Genomic DNA, 16999 nt, shown 5'->3' on the forward strand with positions numbered 1-16999 from the left:
TTGGCACCTGGTCCGAGCAAAAGGCGTTTATTTACAAATATAGTTCATGCTACTGATACTGATACGCCTACAACTTCAATAGAACGTGCTCGGCAGCATAACAGTGATGAATGGTTTGTGTCTATTAACGCTGCCACGCAAACTAGAAATTCTGAACTAGATGCGAGTGAAATTCTTACGCCAATTCCTACAACATTACCACAAGCACCAGCACCAGCACCATCAGTTCACCCAATGTTGACCAGAAGTTCTAGAAAACGCAAGTAAGCTTTTGGTAGCAATTAAGTTTAATAAAAATAATATAATCATATAATAATATAATTGTTATTGTTATAATTGTTCTAAATATTAAATTTAAAATAAAATTTAATCATTTCAAATAAGTTAATGTAATTTATATTTTTTTGTGTTTTTGTATTTGTATAGTAATGAACTATTAATATATGTATTATTTCAGTTTTGTTTTATATACGTAAAATATTTATATATTTTACTATTTCACTTATACTTAATAATGAAAATATTACTTATTAAAATAATGAAAATTAAATATTATATATACTGGAGAATTTAAAATATTAAATTTCAGCATTTATTATGCATTTAAGTGAATATTTTTTTGTTTGATACAAATACAAATAAATATTTTTTATTTTATATTTTGTACCTAATAGTTTGGTTGAAGAAGTTTTAAAAATTTTATAACTATTGAAAAATAGTTTTAAAAATTTATATTGCTTCGCACTTGGAATTATATTATGTTAAGTATATATACTATAGAATATATATGTTAATGATAAAAACAGAGATTATTGTTTAAATAAATGTTTATTAATTATTAGTTTAAAATTAGAAATTAAATGTTTATGTATATGTTTATAAAATTGAAGTACATTATTATTTCCAACTTAAATCTTGTAAATACTTTTTTGTTCCCTTTGATAAATTAATAAAAATTAAAAACAAAAAACTTTGTTTTATTTTTAATTAGCTAAACTTTTGTTGAAATAATATTAACTTAAGGTGAAGCAAAAAACACAAGTTCGACACATTTTATACTAAAATGAGAACGTTATTCAAAAACAGAAACTAAAAAACGCCATAAAATATTTACTACACAATACAAATGCGCACACTTTCCTTACTTATTTTAACTAAATTTAAATTTCTAATTGCTTTTTATCTAAATTACAATTTTCAGAATAATTTCGTGGTGAATTGTTTTATTATATATTGAGATAGAAAAGCTTTTCTGATTTCTGAGCGTACAGCCGGTGTCGACTATTTGCGACGAATGCAAAATTTTCATCTGTACATTTTTTTTGTTTTTGGAATTTTAAGTATAAGATGAAATAAAACTCTTAGCATTTAGGACTGATCTTTACGCACACGACGCTTACGAGCACCCTTTGGAGATATGGAAGCAGTTTCCTAAAAATTGAATATTAACATTATTTATGAGTTTTATATGGCTAAATTTTATTTATTTACTTCAGTCTCTTCTGTATTAACTTCTTCTGTAGCATCATCTGCTTCGTTATCTTCTTCTGCATCATTATCTTCATTTATATCTAAATCAGACTTTTTTGCTCTGTGACTAGCTCCTGTGGTAGAGAGAGGAGTATCAACTTCTTTATCTGCATCATCATTCTCTAATTCCTCTTTAACGTCATCGTCTTCATCTACGGTATCTGGTTGTACTTCATCAGTCTTCTTTGCATCATCTCCGGTATCCTTTTAAGTGATAATAAAATACATCATTATTAGGAAATTATGATAAATACATTACATTACATTTAAAAGGATCAACCAAACAAAATGTTTATAAAAAAATACATAAAGATACAATAAATTTTAAAAATAACGATGGATATTATTTAAAACTATATATTTCACTTTTGTATAGACTAATTAATCATGGATTAATTAATCATGAAACATTAATTAATTAATTTACTTGATGTCTACACTACCTATATTTTAACAAGATTTTTATGTTCGAATGCAAAGTATACCTATATTCGAATTTACGAACAAATATCTTATGCCAAACTTTACCTAGTGTAGATGGTGGGTCATTCTTTATTCAGTTATTTCGCTAATCGTTAATAATAACCTTCAGGAAACTAAATTGTCCAATTAGCCACAAGTTTAGTTGGTCTTGCAACTCAGATCTGGGACCCATTGTGACACCATGGAGATATAATTCCACTTCTCATTCAGTTTTGATAAACCATTTTGTTTAAATAACAAATTTTAAAAGTTGTGTCAATCTTAGGATTGAAGCCTGGAATCCATTAAGATACTATGCAGTATCTCTTGTCTAATCATTAGTTTTTGCTGAACCATTCATTTAAAGCAACAAATTTTATAAAAGAGCTGGGACACATTGTGATGCCAGAAGAATATCTGTCATATTCTAATCCATTTCTGATTAACCGTTTCGTTTCAGTAACAAAATTTAAACATTTTATTAGTTTTGGATATCTCCCGTCTCCCATCTATTCCTAAAAAAAGCATCTAGTTTCAGTAAAGTTTTAAAGTTTTATTACACTGAGGTTTTCGAGCCACTGTGATATTTGACATTTTCTTATCCATTTTTTATGAATAAGTTTTTTGTTTTATGTGGTGAACGATATTTTTGTAATCATTGGCAACCTGTCGATATAGATCAACTATGTTCAGCTCTGTCACTATCTCTTTGCTTGGAAAGCTGGACAGTAACATAATAAATGTTCGATGTTTCCAATGCTATCTTATCCCAAATGGTTATATACTTTTATCCCAAAAGTTTTTGTAGAATTTCTTACTAGGACTTCTAAAATACTTTTATTATTACCCAATTAAATTTTCAACATATTTAAGGAACAACATAGTGTTTTGAAATTACGCTGGAAAGTGTTTTTTAAAAATTCAAATAAGTTAGTGCCAAACAAACACTGAATTGCTCTTTAAACAATAATTATTAAAAATGAGTGTGAATACTTAACTTAGAAATAATCGTATATATAATAAATATAAATATTTTACATTACATAAACATTACATATAATGTAATAATTAATAAATAAATTCAATATATTTTTATTGTATAAACATTTTTGCTTGGGCGATCCTTAATATACAAAAAAGCAAAGTAATTACCTTTTTCTTTGAAAACATGCGAGTCAAGCTGTACACTACCGGGGTGCAGATAAGGAAAAGAGCAATTTTCCAAGCCCAAGGGTTCGCATTAGCATAAGCCATTACTTTATTCACGAAAGTTTCCTACATAAGCAAGCGAAATTAAGTGCGTGATGAGCAGAAAATTGTGAAAATGTGCAAATTAATATTAAATAATAAAATAAATACACTAGACTAAATAATAAATAATAAATACACTAGACTAGCGATTTCTATAAATATATAACGTAAAAACCTATTGTTTTTGTATAGATTCATATTCATACAAATAAACAATATTTTCCAAAAATACAATTGCAGCAACATCGCAGAAAATTGTGGTGGGAAAGTCTTATCAAGACTTTTAGATCCCAAAGAACATTATAGTAGCATTTATTGTACATGATATTTTTCATCAAACAAAATATGTACATAGAAGTAAGCATAAACTAGCTTAAATGTATATATTTTAATTGTGTCACTGTCAACCTCTTTAGCACGGCGGTACAAGTAGAACACATAACAGCTCGCCGGTATAAGCAAATATAGAAAATACAAGGCCCACCAGCCGGGCTTATAATTCATACGTTTCATTAAACGATGCCAGAATGTTTTCTTTGAGTATTGATTTTAAATATCATTAAAATATCATATTAAATAACAGCAGAAACAAATTGTAATCAACAACTTACCGATTCCTTATCAATATATTTGCGTTTTAGATTAAAAGTTTGTTCAGCAAAATTAAGTGCGGCAGCGATGTCATCAGTGAGAAGTAAATTGTCGAAGAGTATGTCACTTGACATCGACCATAACTCAATACCAATAGCAGACTAAAAGTAATACAATAATACAACAATAATAATATGATTTCTACACATTTTTAAAACTTAACTTACAATTGGAGTCATTTTGAATGGATTCTTATCTTCAAAGTAATCGGGATTTGGTATTTTACGAGCAGCCCATTTGCCTTGATAATTAGGATTGTCGATTAATGGTGCACGCCATTTACCCTTATATTCGGTATTAGGTACAAGTGGTGCTTTCCAGCTACCACAACCAACAGCCTTTTCACAAACAGGATTATCGACCAGCGGAGCTTCCCATTCACCATCGATTTCAGTATCCCAATCTTCAGGTTTCTGTGCAGTAGGATCTAATAGTAAAATGAGTTAATTAGAAATTTAGTTATAATTTAAATAGTATTATCAAGTCATACCTGGAATCATATCAGGCTCATCATCCAACCAGCCGTCTGGTTTAACAGCAGTTGGATCAGGTATTTGTGGTGGTGCATCATCATCCCAATCTGCTGGTTTTTGTGCGGTAGGATCTGGTATCTAAGAAGTAAAATAAGAATTGTATATATATACATATATCTATCTAATTGAAGAACTTCATTTTGGTTTACTTTTTCACGTTCATCCCAATCTTTGGGTTTTATATCTTCAGGATCATCAATTTCACGTGGTGGATTAACTGGTGGATTAAATTCTGTTAATAGGGAACCTTGATTAATAATTTCATGATCCAGACGAATTTCAAATGTATTGTCGGGACGTACAACCAACTGATACAAATGAGGTAATTTATCTTTAAATGGTTCCTCTAGGCGGCTCCTTAAATAGATAAAAATATTTATTATTATTTTAATAATAAATGCATTTAAGTTGGTTTCAGAGTTGGAAAGCAGTACCAAATGTTTTGTGCAATAAAAAAAATACAATAGCAGTTAAAAGCAAAACTATAAAAAAACATGATTATACCAGCGACGTCTTATACTTCAGTTAATATACGTGACATATAACTGTTTAGTACATAACTATATCATGATCTCTATTAAGCTAGGATAGTTCTTGCTGCTCGGGAAAGGCGTCGTTCATACCGGTAGTTAGTAATGTGGAGTCTATTGATAACTTTGTTGCAGCACAACAGTGATTCGAACTAGCTGATGTTAGCTCGATATATTGCGGTTGCCCTTGCTATTGTAGTAAGTCTAATGAAAACGAGTGGCTGCAAGAGGTAGCCCCGGTCTTTCGAAGGATATATAAATATTACTGAATTGACCTACCCTCAGCTGACTCCAAATATGTATTTTATACGCTTACTGAATTGCGTTACACAAATCATGGTAAACATAACATACCCTTTGCATATAAGTTTGTAATTCTTTATAATAGAAAATAGAACATTTTACAATAATTAAAGAAAAGAGCAATATATGATTTTAACTATATAGTATTAAAGTACATATTTCATTAACTAATTCGTATGTATTAATAAGATAAAGTAGCCGAAAATTTACAAATAATGAATAATTAGTTAAAAATATATTTGTTTTCAATAAAGTAAGTTGAACATTATTACATACAACCTGCCCCCAACTGGTTTTCCCATTCAATTTATTTAATACTTTGTGCATATTCACAATTACTTTGATCAATTTGTTAAGACTTTAACCAATTAAATTATAAACTACACTAATGAATTTTTTATGATGAAATCATAATATATTTTGCGTAAATACTTAGTAAACTTACTTAGGTTTATTGCAGTGCTTCTCACTAATACTGCCATTAATTGGATTAGTGTGACGGAAAATAAAGTGCATCTTATGATCATTACCACACTTATCTGGGCCAAACATAATAGTGTATGGTGTCTTATCGTTAAACTGGAAATGAAGTTAATTATTATATAGAAGAATAAATAAACACATACTCATTTTTGTTTATTTACCTTAGTTAAGTCTTTTGTGTATTTGCCTTCAGATAACAATTTAATGTAAGAACCACCACATTCTTGACCATCCTAAAAATTCAAATTCAACAAAAAAAAAGAAAAAAACCAAAAAATAGGTCAGTATGAACTTCTTAATTGGATTAGCAATGTAAACTAACAACCACATCGCACTTAGCACTTGCCTGTAATGTTACTTCGTATTGTACTACCAACGGCTTATCGCCGTCAAATGAGAATGGTTTGACGAGCGGTGCTGCTATGGCTGCATGTTTGGCTTTCGATTTAAGTACTAAGCCAATATCTTTTTTCCAAACAATGCGCTGAGGTGCTTCCCATTCCCATTTTCCGTCATATTTAGCTATTTCTTCAGCTGTATCATCTTTTTTGGCTTGAGATTTCGTCCAACGTTTACGGGACTCCTCTAAATTATCAAAATGATCAACAAAATGGAATTTTGAAGCATCGTATTTTGGACTCTCATAGACAAGTTCTTCGCCGTTATCACTCAGCGCACCAGTAGTTTCATCCTATAAATTGAAATATAAAATAAATTAAAAAAGTATAACTACTGGCAATAACTGATAAGTCAAAATTAAACAATTGCTTAAAATTTTAAAGACAGTTGAGATTAGATAGATATCTCAAAATGATAAAAGTACTAAACGCGCGTTTTTTGTTGTCACTAAGAGGATTTCATGAAAAAAACGTGCACAAATCGACACAAGCTTTGAAGGCTTTTATTAATTTTTCATATTTAATATTTGTTTAAATTTAATTAACTAAATGCAAATTACGTGTTATGTTTCCTTTAGCAACGAACTGAAGTTAACAAAAACTAATTTGAGGTTAAGGTACAAAATGTACTACTGCAGCAGTTAATTAAAAATTTTTAATTAGTATCAAATTATGAAAGTATTCTAATTTTCAAATTAAATATAGATTGCATTCTGCTGATAATTTTTGAAAAAAAAAAACACGCTGATTGACATTAAAAACTGACGTGTACCAATCAGCGCCAGAACAATTGGCTGAGGTGTGCTAGCCGCAGATCAGGCATAAATTTTCACTTAATCAATTTTAATGAACTTTTATTGCATTAAGTGTGCTGTGACCCAGTTTACTAATTTTTACGTTCAAACTCCACTGAATACATTAAATTAGATGCATTTCATTCATTGAATCGCTTACCTGTACATCCTCTACTTCGCCATCCTCGAAGTCTTCCGCAGTGTCCGTAGCAATAAATTGCAGCGAACCCAGCAGCAGAAGTGTTACAAGCGTAAGCGTTCCCGCATTGCTGCTGAAAAAATTTGTTACACGCATTTTTCACCACAAAAACTACACTGAAAAGTGTAACTTCGTTCTTTTCGTTGCTCTTTTGATAAAACGTACACAACTGAAAGAATTTTGAAATAGAAAATCTATTATATTTCCAACAACTAATTAAATTTAATTAATTTCTTTTTCCACTGACTAACTTGCGGCTTTTTTTGCTCTTTTTTCTTTCTTTATCTACGAAACTCGTGTTGTGATGCCACCTTGTTTTTTTTTTCAAAAATAGAATTACATTGAAATTTTGACATTTAAATTATCACCTGCGTCGAAATATTTATGATTTATTTTGTAATTGTGTGTGGTAAAATGATTTTTTTATCACTTCGCTTGAATTTAGTTAAATAAAAAATTTATATAAATTTATTCTAAACAACAAGTACTATGTTAAAAATTAAATGATTTTATAACGAACTAATGCTTTTATATACCACAGATTTAAAGTTTATAATATGTCTGTTCCACAAACTACTCATAGTAACTTTGAGTAACACTGTGTATACACAAATGCTTTCCACCAACAAATTTTTGAGTAAATGAGAGCTTCTGAGAGAGAGTAACATCCCTGTCAAAATTTTAAAATACTACACAAACTTTACTCGTACATTTTATTACAAGTAAAATTTGTGTGATGTGTGAATCAGCTGTTTTGGTTTGAATTTAAATTTTTGTATTTTGATTGGCGCTGCACTGGTGTTGTCACCAAATTTTACTCAAAACAGTTCCATGAAAATCTGTGTAAAGAGCGTAATTTGCCACATTATTTGTGTTATGCTTTCAGTTTGGACTTTACTTATGTTTTATTTGAGTTTTCCTACGAGTACCTCGTAGGACAAGCCTAATACGTAAAAATTTTATAAATCAGATTAAATTATATATTGTTAAATTGTTGTTGCTATTACTTTTTCATTAAAAATAAATTTGATTTTTATCATACATAAAATATTACATATTTATATACATATGCAGAACAAAATATAAAAAGAATTAGAAAAATAACTAACTGTTCACACGACAAAAATAGAAACAAATGCACCGATGCTTTACAGAAAATATTAATTTCATTTTCTTATTTTTATATGGCATTTACATTGGCCGAAAATGACTCATTTCAATTGAGTCATTTGAAAGTTTTTACATTCGTTGTAATTCATTTGTTCTCATTTCAAATAGTTGATTTTTCAACTTGCCTGTTGATTTAGTATTTGGCCTGTGCCAAAAAAATGTTGCACAAAGTTTAAATATATCTTTAAACCTTACAATATAAACTGAAAACATATATTTAACTTCAATTAAATACTTTTTGGGAAGTAGAAGTTCTAAAAAGAGGTGCATCGTTTTCAAGGAAATGCAATCACCAAACAAATGTTTACCTTGGTTTGTAAATTTGTCAAAAACAGCTTTCTTAAACTGTCAAAATGCCATGAAAAGCTTTTATTAATTGCATTTGGCACATATTTGCGACATATTCCAACCTCATTGGAACTCACTTATACAGAATGAGATCCAATGGAAATCATGTGTTTTTTCTTTACAAATCGAATGTTAAACAATAAAAATAAAAAATTATGAACAAATAAAATACAAAATCAAAATATGAAATGCGAATGTATATATATGAATAATATGCATTTTTAATGATTATAACAATACACACAGTCGATGAATAAAATTTATTTTAATCCACTTTGCTAGCATACATTGCTGTATAGAGGAAATGTCAAATTAATGTTCAATATACTTTGTTGCTGTTCGCTATGTTGAATGAACACATCTAGTAAAAAGGTGTGTTGACATGATGACACAGCTAAGACTACAACCAGTTAAAATGAAAATTTTATGAATTTTTGGGCGAAACAGTTTTATGACATTAATATATCTTGCAGTAAAAAAAAGTGTTGAATTATGGTAAATATTATAAGGTTTGATTTTTTATATTGTCCTTATTTGTATCTGATATATTATGAAGAAGTTGATTCAAATGTTTTGAAATTTGAGTATTCAAAACACATTTTGCATGATTACTTAAGACAAAAACATGAGGAGAATACTATGTTTTCAGTATTTAATATTGGATTATATATTCTTTAAACTCAATATTTAAAGTTTACACTCAATAATTTAACACTATATAATTTCAGATATCTATGTTTCATTTACATGGGTTCATAAATAATAATTTGTAATTTTATAAATAAAAATAAAATTTTTATAGCAATAATCCTAACATAGAAATATATGTTTATTAAAACCTGGTTTTTCTCCGAATAAAATATAAAATAAAATTAATTAATTAATTAAGGAATGTTTTAGCAGTGAGTTGTGAAAACCATCGATCGTCGGTCCATAAAAATCGACAGCTGAAATTCCTTTCGAGCAATCAAGTGTAGATAGGATAGATCAAAGTGATTGATATTTAGCAATTCAAATTTCTGAAAGCCTAACAGCATCAGAAAACAAGTAAAGATAGTTGATATTTATTGCTAGTGAAGGAGTTGAGATATAATCCAGGAAGTAGTTTAGTTAGGTTATATATAGACCTTACGTTTGGGGTCATTATACCCTCATCTGTAGAGTGCAGTAGGAGTGAAGATAGGTTGGTCTTCATTAAAATGGAGATCAGAAAATTAATGAGGCTTGTTTGTGCCTAATATATTAAACCAAATAAGGAGATCGTAGGTTGTATACTTTATCAAATAAAAGTGAACAATCACGAATGTGGGTTATTATAAATATTTTATAAATACAGACATGGGACCGATGATTGCTAACAGATTTTTATTAACACAATGATATATAAGTCTTCAAGTTCCGAAATAGTTGTGGCTTTTGAAAATAATCCCTGGATTTCCGTTTGGTAAGACAAATGAGCAAACTAGAAGGAAGAATGAGTTTCTTATAACAACACACCTCAGCTTTCCTATTGAGCTGATTATATTCGGGAAGCACATTAATGAGATCAATATGCCTGCGCGTATTATTCCAAATAATATATTTGACAATGAAAAAATTCTGTTAAGTTATTAAAAAAAATTTTTCAAGGAAATTTTCAACAAAATAAAATAAATTATTTTATGTATTTCACTTGCATTAAATGACGAGAATGAAAATTATTTTTATTTGAATAAATGACAAATTGTTGACAGTTGAAATATTCAGCAGTCGTTTAAATAGATGCATAGTTCATATAACATAAGAGTATCAACCCACACCTCACTTTGGCCTTTACTATTCCGTCTCATGAACTTTTTACCCTCTAAAAACTGTGAATAGCACAGAACGTACGGAACCTACAGAACCTACAGAACGGAAGCGAAAGTGTTTTCAATGAAATGTACGACAAAATGCAAGACTGCTTATGCGGCTTGCCACTTGAGATACTTCGGAAACCTCCACATTTTGCATTCATGCATTCATGAAATGTGTCGAAAGTTTTGCCCTAACATATTTCAAATTTCATATTTCACAAATTTTATTTAAACTTTGTTTCTGATCAGATTTAACATATTAAATTCATCGTAGTCGGCTTTGACTGTTGACAGCAACTTTACCTGGTGCGACTGTACATAGTCGCATAGTTGCACTTTTTGGTAAGTTTTAAGCGTTTCCGTTTTATTTTCATACAATATATAAAATACAAAAAACGAGGATTTGCTATATTTGCTAGATTATTTATGAATAAAGCATGAATTTTTCCGTTTTTTAACCTCAGGTCATTTCACACTCCCCACAATCAAGCAAAGTAAATATAAACATATACTGATATTTTAAACATCGAAATTAATTTGCATCATGCATTTAACGGGGGTAGTATTCTCAGTATTTATTATGTGAATGATTACTTGAGTTCACATTCTTTATATTCGCATGTCCTGGAAAACGAAAACATGATATATACTATCCACAGACTATCCATGTGAAGACCCCTACCCTACCCATTCTACGGAGTTTGCAGTTTTTTTAGAAACTTACTTCCTGATTGCTAAATGTCTAAGGTTACTGGCTTTTGGTAATCCCAAAGAAACATGCCAAGGAATAAGACTATTCAATCTCACAAAATCAAGTAACTATAAATTCAAATACTATCTAAAACAATAGTTTTATATTACGATACTCCTCAGTGACCCTTCACTGAGAATCAAGAAATACCAAGGGCACTTACTTTGTAATGACGAATCGCACTGAAAAGTGTATTAACATTAATTTGAATGACAAGTGATTGTTAAGCTGAGCAATTCAACACCGTGCCCTAAAGATCCAAAATGTCTCCTGCATTAAATTAAAGTGTTTCTTCGAGTAAAATGTCTTCAAAAATCGTAGTAAGAAATTTACTTCAACAAATTTTAATTCTTCCGTTAATGCATCAGTGCTGTACGAGCTACTATTTAATGTTTTGTAGCCTCATTCTCATACAGAATGATTATTCAATCTACAAGGCACCTTGTTTGAACGAAGAGTTGTGAGCATGGGTAAGTTTTAATTGAAAATAGTCTGTGAACAGGTAAAGGACGCTGAACACTTAAATGCGATAAATCAATATAGCTTTGGTAAATTGTCCTACTATAGCCTCTTCTTTCTCTTATTGAGTCTGAGTAAAGATATTTACACTTCTGAAGTCGTAAATTGGATGATAGTTGGAATTAGTTTATTAAACTAAAAATTATTTCAATCACATTTGAAGTGATCTGTAACATATACGATCTACATTTGACAATTCTGATTTATCAATATTTAAAGCAATTTAGTTTAGTTGAGCATTCCATCCTACTATTGTCTGTTGAGTGTCGTCATTACTAATTGTGGCTATCATTTAGGATGGCTATTCTGTAGTTTTGGTTCAAAATTCTACAGAATAGCCCCCATTGACAGAACCGTTTATCTAACATGTTCTGTTCTGGCTGATATGGTTTGGTTTATCTTATACATTTCAGATGTACTACTTATAAAATAACACACTTGCTGCCCTACTTAGCACTATCTAATCTCAGAGTAATCACTACTGCACGGGGCAGTACGCAGATCTTAGATCAATCATTATATAATCACGAAGATTATGAGAAATACTCAAATTAGTCAGTGAGATGAGTGGGACTTTGCAGAAACCCCCTAGCCATCATAGAGTAAAAGTGCTCAAATGCAATAATTCGGAAAAGGATCAACAGAATCTGGAGTTGAGTTAAATTTTGAATTAAAATTATTTATTAACAATTATATATATTCCATTCAAATTTTTTGTGATTTTGTATTTTATTTCTTTTTATGTTCTTTTTTGTTTCCGCTAATTAGGCTGCCGTAGTGTGAACGCTTATATAATTATTGCTCTGACCAATAGAATATAAAAACAGTGAAGAGAAATAAATATTTCACTGGTTTGTCTTGGTTAAAGTATACTTAAATAATTTAATTTAATTTTTCTTGGATAGAAATAGAAACGTATAAAAATATTGTCAAGATTTTGTATTTTATATTTTTTATGTTCCTTTTTGCTTTCGCTAATTAAGCTGCCGTAGTGTGAACGCTTATATAATTATTGCTAATTGAGATTCGCTTTGACAAATAGAATATAAAGTCTGTGAAGATATATAAATTTTTCACTGGTTTGTCTTGGTTAATTTATTAAATTTAATTTTTATTGGATAGAAATAAAAACGAATAAAAATACATAATGCAGTAAATAAAATTTTCGTGGAGTTCTCCGTATTTTGTGCCATCATCCAACATCCAACATACAAGTAGATATGATTTTTTCACGTTTTCTATAGCAATTTAATGCATGTTTGCATATAATTAGAATAAAAATAGTTGCTTTATTGAGTTGGCAACACCTACTCCTCAGCCACAGCGGTACATAAATATGTGGTGGGATGGCGCGCCGCAGCGTAGCATTTAAACAGTAGTGAAAGTGGGGCTGCCGAGCAGTGGAGCTGTTAGTTATAATGGCGTCACTATTATATATGAATTGCAAATCATTTTGTTTAATGGAATATTTAAGGCACATACACAGAGCAAATTTAATACGCTTTGTTGTTGGAATCACTTTTATTCCTATTTTTTTTAGTTCTCTTTCAAAATTTAACATTGCAGAGTTTGTCAGCACGTCAAATAGTTTTGAAAGGAAATTTTTTGTATAAATAAATTTAATTTGAAGGCGAGCGCAAAAGAGTAGTTTATAAATTTTATATTAAAATGAATTTTAATATCTTAAATATTCTAGAATTAAAGCAGAGATGATATGCATCATGGCCGGTCGTAATGAAACAGAGAAGGTGTAACAAATATTTAAACAAACTTAAATAAACAAACAAACGGACAGACTAGATCACGTTTAAAAATGTTCAAAGGAAATTGGGGAAGCACAAACGAAACTGTGTAAATATGCAAACAGTGCAGCTACTTCAGTATTTCAGTACTTCTGTTTAAATGTTTTAGTTCATACGAAATTCAAGAAAGGACGTGAACACATCGGCAGTGCTGAAATTAAATAAACTGAACTGGGGCGCCGGTGAGTTGTGAAAGGACAGCAGGAACGCACAACGAACTTTGGTCAGCAGGAACGCACGTTTGCACAGACAAACACATTTATCAGCAAATTAAGTCACTTTCGGTTTGGTTAAATATTAGCGAATGATGACAACACGTCAAACTGTTTATGTATCACAACGTCAGCACGCAATGTGACTTCGAAGGTAAATAGCACTTAAAGGATTGCACTCAGAATACCTAAAAGAGTCAAGGCACAAGGACATGCAACATTAACTCCAGGCTTTGATAGCAGCTACGTAAAGTAGGTTTGTCAATAAGTTATTTGTGATTTAAAGTGCCTTATCCAATAATGGATTTGTTGTCAAGTTATCCTCTATGTCATAAAGTGGAGCATATGATTTTGATGAACAACAAATTCAAGATACATAAGTTTTGCACTGCACCTAATTTTAAGAGTTTGAAATGCAATCCTTAGAGGCAGACCGCTGCAGATTATACATATACCAGTGGAATAGATCATGCATACTTTTCATGAATATTTTAATTAATAATATATATGGCAACAATACTTTAAGCATAAATATTTGCCAGTGAAACCTATATTCATCGGAAGAGTAAGATAAATAGAGCGACAACTAACTTAAAGCGCATATCGGTCTTCAATGAACTGATTTAAAGCAAATGTGTTGTTTTGTAGTTTCGGGTCATACAGGATTCGAAGGTAACAAAAAGGTTAACCCTCTGCAAAACTAGAACGCCAAAGTCAATTCACTGGACCGGAGTTGTTTTATATTGTAGATATAGAGAGACAAAAATAAAGAGAGATAAAGAGACAATCAGAAATAGAGAGAGAGAGAGAGAGAGAGATATTGGAAGCGAAGAGAGGGGAAGAAAAGGAAGAAGGTGGGAGCGAGAGACAGGGACAATGAAGAGAGAGAGAGAAGGAAAGAAAACCACAGAGAAAAATAAAGAAGGAGGAAAAAAGTGAGACAGGAGGAAGTGGGAGAAAGGGGAAAAAAACGGGAAAGAGAGATAGAAATGAGTATAGAAAAAGCGAAAACGAAAGAGAAGAAAAGAGAGGAAGTGAAGAAATAAAGAGGCATGGATATAAAAAAAAGCTGAGATAGAGAAAGAGAGAGAGAGATGGTGGAAAATTAGTGGAAAAATGGTGGAAAAAATTAGATAATTGGAAGGATTTCAATTTAAAAAGAACTAAATGCATTATAAAGGTGACTAATCCAACTAATGCAAGGTAGTCTCAAATTATTTCCTCGAATATCTAAATTCTCATAGGGTTTCATAGGGTTGCAGACTAAAGTACCAGCTTTAGTATGCAAGGTTATAAAGAGGATTGCTTTAAGTCTTCCCTCAAAGTCAGCCGCCCCGGAGCATGGTTCCCATCCTCCTGAAATAATTATGATACTGATTTACACCAAACGTTCTTAGTACAGAAAAAAGAAATAAAAAGTAAATCACTTAACATATAAATTGTTTGACTCGCTACGGAACTCACTGTTGTCTAGTTTCAGTTGGACAAGTTTTTTGCAATTCCAAACTGCATAAGAATCTGTTACTTAAAGTTTTAAAACTTAGGTAAAATCCCTCTATTAGTATTTTCCCGACTTCACAATTTTTGATTTTGTTTATATCCTACAATATTATTAAATGAAATTAAAAGTGCAAGCAGCATCAGTTGAATGGCAAATTAAAATGGACATATGCACTTATCACTCAGTTGGAAGTGAGTTATAAAAATTCAGAAACGCTTGGCTGTTTCTAGTCACGTAGCATCGTTCAAAGGGGGGCAGGAAGAAGGAAGGTATGCTTTTTATTAGCACTCTTGGCATTAGTTTCGTTAATTTCTATGAGAATTTGTTAAAATTGCTATTTATAAGTTTCTGTGCAGAGCGAGCGAGCGAGCCAGCGAGTATCAGAGCATCAAAGGTGACAAACAAGTTCAATCTTGTGTCTTCTTCACACATTCACTGAGGTGAGCATTCATTGTCAAGCACAAAACATTGTTTGCATTAACTAAACAACAAGTTCGCATACGAACGCAAAACGCATGCACTTCGACTCGATTTCACACACACATATACACACACACAAGCACGCAAAGCCAACAACCAATGTATATATGCGGATTGAATTAAACGTTCATAAGCTTATGCTTAACAAATTTATAGTTTGACATTGTATTAACACGGATAATGTTCAGCTCGCGACTATGCTTTGTGTGTCTTAAGTGCCTGCCTTTTTTGTTAGTGTGTTTGTGAACATGTTCGTGCTCATGTTACTCTAGTTCTTATTGTTGTTGTTGTTGTTGTTGTATTGTTGGTAGAATTTGGCAAGTATGAGTTCGTGCGTAACGCTTTTTGGTTGCAACAAAGCCAAGCTAAGTCAAGTAAAACCTTGGACAATTTAGTCAACTAATGCCAAGGCCGAATTCAATTTAAGCACATAATTTAATACCGCAATGTATGAGCGTTCGTGTTAGCGTTTGTAGGAGCATGTACATAATTATTTGTAACAGTGTGTGAAGTGTGTGTGTGTGTGGTGTAATTTTGTTGGCAAATATTTTGTGCTTGTGTTAGCTTTGGTTCGGTTGTGAAAGTCTGCCGTAGTTGATTAAGGCTAATTTAATTTTTGATAGCTTAACTGGGATTTGTAGAGATTGCGGCAATATAAGCATTTGAGGCAACAACCATGAGGCACCAAAAACTATTGAGCACACTTTGTAAATAATTCTCCCTTTCATTGTTTCTGATTATTCTTAGTTTTTGGTAAAAATAATAATGAAAGCAACAATATAACTAACAGTAGATAGTGTAGAGAGTGTAGAGAGAATGTGTTAACTCTACACACAAACTTAATTTAAATTTAAAAATTATTGTGTTAAAGCAATTCATGCATTTGTAACAATTAATCATAATTTTTTTTTTTTTTTTTTTTGATTTTTCACTTATTATACCTGCCACTTATATGCAAATTCATTCCTGTTCCTTTGTTTCGTCATACGAGGAAAATAGGTGTGTACGAGTATTTATTGTATGTAGCACAAGGTTAATCCTGCTGTTGCTATTGTTAAATTTTGTATCTTACCGATCCGGCTGGGTATTACAATGCTCAAGCAGGATTTATGACTTCGTAAAAGAGTGTCTGCATTTGCCGCTGAAATCAGAAACACCAGAACAAGGTGAGTGCTTTGCTTTGTGCCATTACTTCAATATTAAATTAATAAATCATTTCACATTAAACCCTTGATAGCGTTTTACCC

At 30.8% G+C, this 16999-nt stretch overlaps 1 protein-coding gene across 4 annotated transcripts; it reads right to left on the reverse strand.

Annotated features, from left to right (window-relative positions):
* Window positions 1–1194: 1194 nt before the first annotated feature.
* LOC119677703 (calnexin) lies at window positions 1195–7475 on the reverse strand. Of its 4 annotated transcripts, none has more exons than XM_038089160.1 (12): window positions 7386–7475; window positions 7096–7303; window positions 6090–6434; window positions 5905–5976; window positions 5706–5839; window positions 4577–4784; window positions 4385–4505; window positions 4062–4321; window positions 3855–3995; window positions 3652–3777; window positions 1492–1734; window positions 1195–1431 (listed from the first exon to the last, which is right to left on the reverse strand). In XM_038089160.1, the coding sequence occupies exons 2-12, from the start codon at window positions 7228–7230 to the stop codon at window positions 1369–1371; spliced, it is 1848 nt and encodes a 615-aa protein (XP_037945088.1). In that variant the 5' UTR covers window positions 7231–7303; window positions 7386–7475; the 3' UTR covers window positions 1195–1368. The 4 variants fall into 4 exon arrangements, with proteins under 4 accessions (XP_037945088.1, XP_037945087.1, XP_037945086.1 ...); XM_038089159.1 differs by having other exon boundaries at window positions 7382–7473; XM_038089158.1 differs by having other exon boundaries at window positions 7096–7473.
* Between the last annotated feature and the right edge of the window lie 9524 nt (window positions 7476–16999).

This window comes from Teleopsis dalmanni, chromosome 2, assembly GCF_002237135.1.
Source record: "Teleopsis dalmanni isolate 2A chromosome 2, ASM223713v2, whole genome shotgun sequence".
NCBI classification, from domain to species: Eukaryota; Metazoa; Arthropoda; class Insecta; order Diptera; family Diopsidae; genus Teleopsis; species Teleopsis dalmanni.

Bases quoted from the DNA above. Each gene is read 5' to 3' on its own strand.
- LOC119677703 (XM_038089160.1), bottom strand. From the start codon at position 7,230: ATGCGTGTAACAAATTTTTTCAGCAGCAATGCGGGAACGCTTACGCTT. The intron at 1,735-3,651 runs GTTGACAGTGAC...ATCACTTAAAAG, and splicing joins TGTACCGCCGTGCTAAAGAG to GATACCGGAGATGATGCAAA. The intron at 1,432-1,491 runs GTAAATAAATAA...TTCAATTTTTAG, and splicing joins TTAATACAGAAGAGACTGAA to GAAACTGCTTCCATATCTCC.